Source organism: Lates calcarifer, linkage group LG11, assembly GCF_001640805.2.
Source record: "Lates calcarifer isolate ASB-BC8 linkage group LG11, TLL_Latcal_v3, whole genome shotgun sequence".
NCBI lineage: Eukaryota > Metazoa > Chordata > Actinopteri > Centropomidae > Lates > Lates calcarifer.
In genome coordinates this window covers 14,119,669-14,131,794 of record NC_066843.1, presented here as the reverse complement: position 1 = coordinate 14,131,794, position 12,126 = coordinate 14,119,669, and the positions used below count along the sequence as shown (strand labels likewise).

Sequence of the window (12,126 nt, the reverse complement as noted above, 5' to 3'; positions counted from 1 at the left end):
AGTCTTTAATTAACGCACAATAAGGGACGTCTCACGCTGCGTCAGTCTGTTCCCATTCAGCGCAGACTTTATTGTAAACATTTAGGAGCAAAGAGTGGATAAACTATGGCTGTTCAGACTCTCCAAACAGTCAAGGCTGTGTCTGTCAGTGCTTCAAGTGCTCTTTGGGTTTTCCTCCTGTCTGTGGAGACAGAAACTGTGGTTTGTCACAGTCCTGACAGGCACTTTAACTAATATAAGGATCATTCCCCTCATTGGAGACAATGCTGCCACAAAGAAAAACTAAATATCCCTCAGCACAATTTCTCCTATTGCTAAGGCCCAGACACAATCTAAGACAAAACTGAATTTAGTTTAAGTTAAAAAAAAAAAAAAAAAAACAAATCTGACAGTTTTATGTCATTTATACCCATTTTCTTTGTTCAGCAGTCCAGCAGCCAAAGACAAAATATATAGCAGCATCTGGTTCATGTCAAACATTTAAACATCCATTGTTTTTTTAAGCTTTATCCCCATTTACCTCAGAGTATGTATACTTAACATTACTGTCTACTGTTTCCATAATGTATTTCTAGCCTATGATGACTCTATGGATGGAAATGAAATCACTTGTTGTTCGGTCCACAGCTTTGGTCCAGACTGAAATATCTCAACTATTTGATAGACTGCTGTGTAATTGGTTCAGACATTCGTGGTCCCCAGAGGATGAAGTGTACACAGTTTTCAGTTCATGGGCTGCAACATAAAGAACACTTAATGTGCACAGAGTGCTGCCTCTGCTCTCTCAGGCTGTAACAGTCCACATTTTATTGCTTGGCTATCAACATAAACTACTGTAGCAGCAACTGGCCTGGGAAACAAACAAACAAAAAAAAGCAGAACTCTAGCAGCAAATCAACCATAAAGCAGGTCAACAGGCGTCTGTGATGAAGCCTGAGATCACTGGAACAGGAGGCACTGACAAAGAAGAGGGGTTTGGCCCTAAAAATGGCTACTATCATTCCTTGTTCTCTGTGCTTTTACAGCTGTGCGGTCTTTTAAGGTGCTTCCAGTCCGCCTCGCTCTCACAGCGCTGGACTCGGCTGAAGAATTTCTTGATGAGAGCTTTGGCTTCAGCTTTAACTGCAGACGCAGAGACAAGAGTCAGGAAAAAGTCAGTTGTCCATTCTGTTTATTATTTTTAATGATTTCTCTCCTTCTTACCTTGGCCTTTTCCCCGACTCCTTCCCTCTGCAAGAAGGTGAGACAGGTAGCGAGCAAAGGACTTGAACAGCTCCTACAACCAAAGAAAACAACAGCGGAAAATTCATCAGCGAACAAGCCAAACGTGTCATTTCACTTCACACTGTGCTGCTTCTGTATAAACTGAAAGATGATAATCGCCTCTCTCACCTTGTTGGCAAACTTTCCCTGAGTATAAAAAGGGTCCAGGTAGCGGACCACGATATCGGCCGCCTCCTTCAGCGTCACCGGCTTCGGAGGCTCGTTCACTGGCTGCAGCGCCCTCTCCTCCACGTTAGGGTTGAAGGTCACTCTTCTGCTGCTGCCGTCTGCAGGACGGCTGCGCTTCGCTGGAGGAGACGACCCCGTGTTGGCTTTCATATCATCTGTCAACTGGACATACGTGTGTCATCATTCAGTTACTGTGCAGGAAATAGATTTTAATACTAGATAGGGAACAGGCACCTACCTCATGTATTGGAGCTGGTTTAGCTTCTTCCTCTGGTCTGTCTTGTGTGTGTGAGGGTGTCTGTGTCTCTGTGGCAGACCTCATGTCCTCTTTAGATGTGTCTTGAACCTGCTCCAGCTCAGAGGTCTCTGTTTTCTGTGTTTCCTCCCTCTCGTCATCATCTATAACTATTACGTCTGCTTTACTTTCCTCTAGGATCACATTCCGAGTCTCTAACTCCACAGGACTGTTCTCTACAGTTTCCACAGTGACAGGTGAGTGTTCATGCTGGCTGGTGTTTCTTGGGGGGATCACAGTGGTAGTGGCAGCATCAACTCCGCTCAGAGTCTCCGGCTCCTCCTGGCTTTTTCCTGGAGTTTGCTTCTTCACAAAGTACTGGGAAATGTTGTGGGAACTCTTGGCCGCTTCGGCCAGCTTCTGCTGCTTCTTGCTCATGGCTTTGCCGCCCTTTGTCGGGCTGCTCACGGAGGTGGCTGCCGTCGCCGCCGCATTTGCTGTGGCTCTGGTGGACGATGTTACAGCCGAAGATGTATCCTTGTCTCCAGAGCTTCCTGAGCTGTTGCTGTAAAACCCGCCACTCTCTGACTCTTTTTTAGAAGCGGTGTCTGATGTGGAGGTCTTCAGCAGATCCTTGGCACTCTGGAAGGAGTTGAACGAGCCCCTCTGGCCTGCACCTACCCTCTTACGCTTCATCTGGAGGAATGATAAAAAGGTTGTTTATATGTGAGCGACTGTCTGCAGCCACAAGAAGCCGCAGTAATTGCTTATAAAGTAGCTGAAAGGCTGCACTAAAGCGGTCTTACTGAGTAGATTTCAGATGCAGATGTAAACCCCTGCACCTCCTCAGAAAAGGATGAGGAAGAGGAGGAGGCTGCTTCCCCTTTGAGTTTCAAATCAGCTTCTTTGGATTCACAGCTGCTGCTAGTCTTGCCTCCTTCTAATCCAGCAGCTGGAGTTGCCGCTGTCTTCATCTCTGCCACCTTCAGAATAAGAGATGTGTCAGGAACATGTCTTCCTCATATCAACAGCAGAACAGTCAAACAGTTACCTTCTTCAGGACGGCGGCTTTGTACAAGTTGGAGGACTTGCTGTTCTTGAAGACCTCATGTTCAATATCCACTGCCATGGACAGAGGGTCAAAGCTGAGAGGTGGAGAAAAGGTGTTAATTTTCTGCAGAAAATGTGTAAGAATGATGTTTGAAGTGAGTGTCTGCATAGTTACTTGAAAATGTCTTCTGCCCCCTTGTGGGCATGTATCGCCTCTTCCAAGAGGTACAGGCAGTGCTCTCTGGCCTGGAAAAAAACACAGTGATAAAATTAAATGTACAAGTGCTGGTAGAGGCTATAGAAGAATTATATTAATTCAATCGATTACAAAGACATTTGAGTGGGTGATATGTTTGCAGGCCTGGAAATCGCCACAATTTTCACAGTTCAACACTTTGTAATTATATCAGTGTGTTTAAACTGCATTTCTCATCTAAAGAATTTCACAAACTATGTACGAGTAATGGAAAATATCCTTATTTCAGATACTGAAGCTGAAGAATCCCACTTTTACTGTATAAAATATCATCACTTGTAATACATAGATGGGCCACAGTGGCAGTATTTTACTGTCATCTGCTCCAGTTTCCTTTTCTTATCTTTTAATTCTGTATATACACTGTCATTTACAGCAGTGGCGTTGTATTGCTCAGTTGAAATGTTGGCTCCATCGTCTCCCTTCGCATGACATGACACATGAGTCACTGAATTCCTGCAGACGTGCTAATGGAGTGCAGCAGGTATGAGGAATGTGTTTGCGGCGTTGGGAGCACTCTGTTGTACCTTCACAGTGAGCCTGGGGATCCTCTGGCTGCTGGCCTCTCTGAGTCGGCAGTCGGGATCTGCACGGCAGGACACACCAGTTACACGACGGTACATGTCAGCCTGAATATTCATTCGCAATTATTTTCATCTTTACTGATATTACCTGGTGGAACAAACTCTTCCCTTTGACTGTCACTTCCCTAAAGAAACACAAGCGCAGACAGAAGTTAGTAGTTAGTTCTACATATTCTACTGAAACAAAGTAACTTCCATTCAGACAGCGCACATCTGCTGTGGTGTTATACTCTGTATTATTTTAGAGGAAGTGACACTTCCTCCATCTCTACAGCATTACCGCTCACCTGACATAATTCAATGTTAACATCACCCTGAACCTCTCCGCTGCTGAATGAGCACATTTAAATGTATCTTTTGAGTTTGAAACAGATGTGTCAGCTTGACTTTTAATTTACCACTGATTCTGTGACAAGAATTAAGTATTAAAATGTCCACAGAATATTTTTTACCCACTTCTCCAGAGTAATCCACCCCTCCAGCTCCACCCACTTTATTAAAGACATGGCTACTGCATATACTGCCTTGTAATTCTTATAATTTGGGTGCAGCATCACTTTCACCTTCCAATTTTCTTCACTGTCATTAATATTTACATGAGGTTCTTTATAGTGAAGTGACAGTTTTCACCTTATTTTCCATTACGACCATCTCTTCTTTGTTGTTTCTGTTCAGTTTTATCTCTTTTACAGTTCTAACATTCCTGTTTGCGTTGATGCAGTGTTGTAAACTGTTTGTCTAACCTCCACTTGGGCCTGCTGAGGAATAGTTTGTCTTCAGCATTGTGCCAATGTGTTCCACTGAACATGTGGGAGCGATTTACTACAATCCCCACTCACAAGGGCCCCTACAGCCCCCCACCCCCCACCCCACCACACCCTCTGCCTTTCAGCTGCCCACAGCTGGCAAACAGATGTACAGACATGCAATGCAAACAATGTGAATCGTTGTTTTTCTTTTGTTTCTGAAAAAAAAAAAAAGGAGTTTTCATGTGTTGGTTACTATGCTTCACCTTTCGTAGGTTCATCTGCTTCTTGAAGAGGTCAGAAAACTCCTTTTTCCTCTTTAAATTATCATCCTCGGCGCTACCACCTTCCCCTTCATCATACCTAACAAGGTGTGACATCAGTGTTAGTTCAACAATACTTTACATTACACTGAATCCACACTGGATAAATACTGCATCCCACGTGGGACGAATCAAATCAAACATTTCAGAAAATGCCACTTAAGTTGTCCTGCCTCTCAAAGCCGTAGCCCTTCTTTCCACCTCCGTATGTGTCCGCCTGGAAACCGAAGGGTCCTTTGGGCTCTTTGCTCTGAGCCTCGGTCTTGGTGCTGAGGGTTGCCGCTCTCTCCAGCTGGGCTCGCACAGCTTTGGGGTTACGACAGTAGTCGCAGGCGCCGGCGCAATTTGGCGCCTTGTCTCCGAAGAACTTGGAGATGATAGCATGGCGACAACTGTTGGGTGGATGAGAGACACTGCGTATTAGAAACTACTTACATGTGAGGACAGGGAAGTGATATAGCTCCTGCAAGTTAGAATAAATTAGCAAAACAGATGCAAGAAAATCTGAAGTTGGCTCCATGTTAGAGTTTTAATCTAAATGGTCAAGATTGATGTTGTTTTTGTGCACACAGCAAACACCCCTCCATCATACACAAACTGTTTGCAGAGGCTATATAGTGCACTATTGATCTATTAGATGTTGTGTAACCATCACACACTAACCATGATCAATGCTTCCATTATGAAATAAGCCAAACGGGGCTCCCTTGACATAAAAAATATAGCTGCCTGGCAATTGCAATGCTAAAGCTAACAGACATGGAGCTATTGCCCTCTGTATTTCTTGATATACTGATATCAAGAATGCATTAGAGCAAATTAAATCTCAATTTGGGAGTGGTTTTTAGGGTTTTTAGATACACAACTCCTACTGATTTCTAACAAGAGCTCACCTTCTTCCTGCATGTTATGTTGTTTATTATAATCCTTGCTTTACATTGTTTCCACTCTGTTTATAAAAAGGCCTCACACTCCTGTATCAGATCCAGTCTTATGTAACAGCCAATATTCACACCACAACCACACACAAACACACACACAGTGTGTTTGGGAGGCAGCTCATTAGGCGAGCCACTTCAACAACATACTAACTACCTTGCTGGAAATGGAAATGCTGCCTCCACGGCCATGAAAGAGAGAGGAGCAGCCTCACCAGAGGAGGTGGGGAAAGACTGAGAGGCACACAAAGAGTCTGTGAAGCAACAGTCACTCCCAGGCAGGACTGTCAGAGGGAAAACAGCCATGGAGGCAGACAAACTCAAGTGAGGCACACAGTCAAACGGCACAGCAGATAACTTGTGTGTGTGTATATGTGTGTCTCTCCTAAAAACCACCAAAAAGAAGAGAACAAGCCTGAGGTCCAAACTGAGGAAACAAAGGAGGAGATAAAAAGGCACAAAGGAGGGAGGGTTAAAAAGGACCGGAACAGAGGAGCAGTGAATGGGATTTGTTTTTGTGAGTCATCAACAACTTCCTCAACTCCATGTGCAGACTATCACCTGTACCTGAGGAATTATCCCTGCTAACCCTAATCTCGACCTGACTGCTAATCTCAGGCAGTGTCTGAGTGCTCCTCCTCTGAGTGACGTACTCCACGTTCCCACAAAAAACCCAACAGGCCGACGAGTAAGGCGCTCAGCAGGTAACTCCTTCAGGGGAGAATGCCATGTTCATCACTGTCTCCTCCTCATCAACTGGTCTGCTCACTTCTGTTTTGTCATTTCTGCCAGTTAGTCTGGGCTTGGCTGAGTGCGTGAAAACAACAAAGACTCCCACAGGTAAGTGCCTTTCACTGTGAGCGCGTCTGTGTCTGTTTAAGTGTGTTTTGGAGACAAAGCACCTGAGAAATACTGCAGGCTGGGAAGAATGAGAGGAATGTGTTCAAAGCAGACGTGTTACATGCAAACTCACAGAGGAAATTTAAACTGGTCTGCTTTAAAATAAGGAGGCGGGGTAACTCAGTCAAAGGATCAATGAAGAAAAGTTTGTAGTACAATTTTATTTTGGAAAAATTGATATAAACAGGGTCTAATATTGACACCCACCAAACACTGACTGTGCAGAAATGTCATTAATCAATAAGGGACATCTGCCACAGTAGCTACCTAGCTAGCCTTGAAAAGGCTTGGTTTAGCAGTGGTTTTAATAGCACGGGACTGGAAAGGTGAAACAGCTAGCTTGACTCTATCCAAAGCACTAACAAAATTAATCGACTTGCATCTCTAAAGCTGAATAAGAAAAACTTTAAACCTTGTTTGTTTCATCGTTTTTATTCATAGCCAAGAAATAGTCCTGCACATGACCAATTGAAAAACAGTAAAATTATGTTTTTACACTTTGGCTTTATACCAGTTGGATAATGGTGAACTTTAGAGGTGCTGGTATGTGGATTTTTTTATTTGTATTTTTTTACTAGCTGTTTCCCCTGTTTCCAATCTTTATGCAAACCTGAGCAGCAAGAAAAAACAATCCTTATTATTATTTCCTCAAATGTTGAACTGTTCCTTTAACAATGTAATGAACTTAATTCTATTGTACAGTGTTTGTACCATTTAATAATGTTTTGCAGTGCAATGCAACACAACACCACACACTATGGCTTCCAAAACCAGCAAATAGTTGAACCCACAGGCTGTCACACCCATTTCACTGTAGAGCTCAACACCACAGTCTACAGTAAATCACGTATAACTTGACACTCCTCCACCAAGCACTGAAACAACATATTGTTGTTATAAATACATTACAGTCTATACGCATTAGACACAATGGAAAAAGTGCCTCATACCTTGCAGAGAGCCTGACAGGAGGTTATCCTGTTAGTTATGCTGAACACTCTTGACCACCAGCACCACCCCCTGTATCATTACTTCGGTAAACAGACTCACTCTCAGACACACACTTGGCTAAAAACCCTACATGCTTTACGTCTGTTCACTCCCAGGCTGTAAAACACCCTCTTAAAAATCACAAACCCACAGTTTGGGAAACTGTTTATCATGTTTATCAGAGATAAACAGCAGACAAATTGTGTGCTAGTGTCAACATACCAGCAGTGTCAAGGTGTCAGTAACAAGCAACAGGAGTTATATCCTGATGACATTAAAGGCAGGCAAATAAATGGGATACTGTGTAAACCACACTCAGGCTTGACCTCTTTCAGTGTAAATACATCCATCCCATTTCTGCCTTGTCAATAGGATGGATGCCAGAGAAGAGACGCTGAACCTCCTGAACAGGATATGGCTAAAGCTGCAGGGTCTGCCCAATGCCAACTCTATAGAGCTGGGAGCTTTCTTTGTCCTGTTGACCTTCATCTGTGAGTGTCAGCTCTCTTTCATTACAGAGTTTCTGTGTTCTTCTAAGACTGAGCTGGTAATGATACTGTCCGTTTGCTCTCCTGCAGTGTTGGTCCTGCTCATGTCGGTGCTGACCTGCGCGACCTGCTGCTGCTGCTGCTGTCGCAAGACCAAGATGAAGGGGGAATCGAACATTTGAGCCAATGAGCTTCACACAAAGAGAATTATTTACACAGGCAATCTCTGGATATTTGACTCCCACACTGGGCATCCAAGCACAGGAGATGGTGCCCAAAAACAAAAAAAGTAACAAAAAAAGAAAACAAACACAAAGGCAGGCTTTCTCTGCAGCCCTCTCACGCACCATGAATTCTGAGAGTCATGGTCGTGTAATTCACAGGCAGACATTCAAGCTGTAGCACGGCGGAACCTCACGCAGGGTGTGTTCAGCGTCACTGAAGAGGCCAAACCCTTGAACAACAAAGCACCTGACAAACACAGAGAAGGATGTCCTGACCGGCTGCCAGACACACCTGCCAAAGTAGCTAGGTTTTCAGGAGAATCCACATTCCTTGGAGCATCCCTGCGCTCCACAGGGCAACAACACCACCAACGCCCTCGACCTGAGGAGAACACACTGCCAACCCCAAATGCAAAATAAAAAATATGTGGGCGCGTGAGCTGAAAAAGTATGTAGGATCATTTTGGAAAAAAAACTTCAGAACACTCAACTACACAGTGAGATACGACGGGGGGAGCCACATTATTTTGTTATGTTTTTCTAAACCTGACTATGTGTCATTCTTGAGGAATGAGAATTGGCTAGTCAGACTTGGAGTTAGGTTAGATCCTCCTAAGGGGGGAAGCTGTTTTTAAAACTGAGAGTGTTCCTTGTTATACTGTACAACAAAGGATAAAGAGAGGTCAAGTCTGCCCTCTGCTGTGCATTATGTGAAACCGCATGTAATGCTCTGTTTAATGTATAAACCTGCATGTTGTATTTGTGCAAAGGGTAAAGACATCATGTGACGATGTTGAAGCTTTGACTTTTACACTTATTGTACTACTTACTTTGATTTGTAAGCAATAAAGAAGAAGTGATTTGCATGCACGTGTGCACAAATTTCTTCACTCACCCCTCTTGCTCACAGAATGACACCATGGCTTCAAAGTCTGTAATGGCTGCTTTGTCTGAATCCTTTGCAGAGCCACGTTTTTCCTATAAGAATGTTCAGAGATGTTTGACAAACATTGACATTAATCTGAGTCCTTATATTCTGAGTCCTGTGTTGCTGTGCTGACCTGTCTGCGGGCGACCTCCTGGCGGATGAGGAAGTTAATTTGCTCCTTATCTCTCGGGGAGTAGTAAGTGCGACAGGAGGAAGGCAGTCCGTCTCTCCCTGCTCGCCCAGACTCTTGGTAATAACTGGCCAGGGACTTAGCGAGGTTCCAATGAGCTACAAACCTGCAGGATTAACAAAAACATTCAGCACATACAAACTTAAATATTGCAGCAAATACAAAATAATACCTTGTTACCTCACCTGACGTTGGCCTTGTCTACTCCCATACCAAAGCTGATGGTAGCTACAATAACCAGCACCTTCCCCTGCATCCACTCATTCTGGACCTCTGTGCGATCTCCTGCTTTCAGACCTGGAAGAGCAGAAGTCAAATATTTAAATCCCATTCCTGGTATTTTCTAATCCTGCATCGCATGTGGAGAAAAAACACTCTTACCTGCATGATAAGGCTTGGCCAAGACTCCAAGCTTGGTCAGCTGGTAAGCCACTGTTTCACAGCCTTCTCTAGTCCGGCAGTAAATAATCCCACAACCCTGTTCACAAATATCAGATAGCTTGAGGAAACCAGCATTCTAAGGGAAAATATTATCATCCAAAACTGACTGTTATTCTGCTGAATCAAACAAGAACTGTATGATTCATAATACAAAGAGGCACCTCCTTATCCTGCTGCATGCTTTATACTCAATTTTATATTTTATAATAATCCTCCAGAAGTGAGTTTATTACATATCACAGCTGAGTCTGTCAAAATAAAAATGTCACTGTCCAGTTGGAAATATCCTGCTTCGGCACATAGTGTATCTCTGTCACAACTATTTGAGTTGAATTTGAGGGATTATAGGCTCAAAAAACACCCGAAATAAGACACGATGTATGTCACAAATACCCATCGGAGAAGCTTCAGTTTTGACAATACTGTCCGCAAAATCCAGTTTCAATGTGCTCTGAGAAAAGTCAAGAATTTTTAGGGCTTTGTTTGATTTTGCTTCAAACCACAAACACTGAGAAATGATACGCTAACCATAGATATTCAAATTTTTGTTTCTATCTGTTCAAATGATCTGTTAACGTTCCAACCGGATGTTAATTCAACAAATAAATTAAGGCGAGGCAGAGGGTGATCTATCATTTAAGAGGAAAGGAACAGAGCCACACACAGAATCCCAACAACTCAGAGTCCAGTCCACTGACCTGTCCACTGGACCCGCTGTCCTGTGCCAGTGCCTTCTTAACAAAGGCATGGAGGTGGACGTAAGGGTTCGGCAGCAGCTCCCTGAAGATCACATCATAGTTCAAGTTACTGCGGAAGACAGGTGTGATAAAAGACAGCGGCAAGCGAAGTCTCAGGGACTGAACAATGTCCTCTTGTACGTTCTTGGGCGCTGTCGCTGTCAGGGCCAAGCAGGGAACTCCAGGCAGGCGAGCGCGGAGATCACCCAGTTTGAGGTAGTCCGGCCTAAAATCGTGGCCCCACTGGGATACGCAGTGAGCCTCGTCCACGGCCAGGTAGGACAGCAGGCCGCGGGAGCACAGGCCCGTCAGGCAGGGCTGGAACGAGGGAGAGGCCACCATCTCCGGAGTGATGTAGAGGAGCTTCAGCTTGGGGCTGCTGCTCCCCAGGTCGGTCAGGATCAGGCGGCGCTCGCCTGCTGGGAGTTTGGAGTTGATGGAGCAGGCTGGGATGTTCAGCTCCCTCAGGTGTTGCACTTGGTCCTGGGGTGGGGTGGGGGGCACAGGAGGGGAAGCAACACATAACTGAGACTGAACACACAGCATTAGACGTGTCTAAAGGGTTTGCATTGGAGTGGTTGATGCAGAGACAGAGACTGACCTGAATGAGAGCAATGAGCGGGGATATAACCAGAGTGATGCCCTCAGCCAGCATTGCAGGCAACTGGTAACACAGAGACTTTCCTGCTCCAGTGGGCATGCACACAAACACATCCCTATCACCTGCACACACACACACACACACACACACACACACGCACACACACACAACACCACCATGTCACGCTTTACTGTGTCCATGACAACGACAACACTACCTGTCACATACAATTCACATCCAACTTCATGTTATTAATCGTCGGTGAACTTGTTGCTGTTAGCCAGCTAACGTCAGCTAATTAGCACAGAGCTACATAAAGTAACACAGCAGATAAACAGACTGTTGGCAAACTTACCCCTGACGACTGTTTTAACAACATCTTCCTGTAGTTTAGACCTGAAGCTGTCGAACCCAAAGTGGGTTTTTAAAGCCTGTTTTAAACTTGTTGTCATTGTCTTTCTGTCATAGATGAACCGTTCAGGCGTCGTCGCACACCAATGACATCATCAGAACGGTCGTGAAAGTATCTTAAAAAGAAAATAAATGTTTTTTAAAAAACATGTGCTTAGTGACCCCACACCATTCATTCGTAAAGTCTGCTTAATCTTTTCTTTTTGTTTTGTATTGGTATTGCTTTGGTGAAAATAGGAGCTCTGTGATTGGTGCAGCCGGGATCACGCCTTTCAGTTAATAACGTATAAGTGTTACACTGTGTGGCCAAATGTATGTGGACAGGGGGTGTCCACATATTTTTGTACATTAAATGTGCACATGTATTCCACGCTATTAAAATACTACATTACATGCAAGCCCTGCATTTAAAATTGTACTAAAAAAGCACTAAATGTGCGTATGCCCTATCACAGTGTTAAATATATTTCATTAGTGGATTATTAGCCTATTATTAATACATTGACATGCAAGCAGCATTTTACTGCTTTAGCTGGTCGAGATGGAGTTGATTTTAACAGCTTCATACACTGTCAGGTGATTTAATCTCTACTGATGCATAGTATGACTCATGAATAGCAACAATATTTAGG

At 44.0% G+C, this 12,126-nt stretch overlaps 1 protein-coding gene and 1 long non-coding RNA gene across 3 annotated transcripts; one reads left to right on the top strand and one right to left on the bottom strand.

Annotated features, from left to right (window-relative positions):
- Window positions 1-45: 45 nt before the first annotated feature.
- On the bottom strand, window positions 46-11,605 carry recql5 (RecQ helicase-like 5). The gene is made up of 18 exons (XM_018672812.2): window positions 11,439-11,605; window positions 11,084-11,205; window positions 10,444-10,965; window positions 9,686-9,782; window positions 9,490-9,601; window positions 9,248-9,410; window positions 9,082-9,164; window positions 4,820-5,038; window positions 4,590-4,686; window positions 3,666-3,702; window positions 3,521-3,579; window positions 2,913-2,983; window positions 2,739-2,832; window positions 2,494-2,670; window positions 1,691-2,383; window positions 1,393-1,614; window positions 1,204-1,276; window positions 46-1,122 (listed from the first exon to the last, which is right to left on the bottom strand). The coding sequence occupies exons 1-18, from the start codon at window positions 11,533-11,535 to the stop codon at window positions 998-1,000; spliced, it is 3,063 nt and encodes a 1,020-aa protein (XP_018528328.1). The 5' UTR covers window positions 11,536-11,605; the 3' UTR covers window positions 46-997.
- LOC108881045 (uncharacterized) lies at window positions 5,790-9,052 on the top strand. 2 transcript variants are annotated; one of them, XR_001960574.2, is made up of 4 exons: window positions 5,790-6,288; window positions 6,377-6,424; window positions 7,847-7,965; window positions 8,053-9,052. It is a non-coding gene; the product is annotated as an uncharacterized LOC108881045 (long non-coding RNA). The 2 variants fall into 2 exon arrangements; XR_007814208.1 differs by having other exon boundaries at window positions 6,276-6,424.
- Window positions 11,606-12,126: the final 521 nt, after the last annotated feature.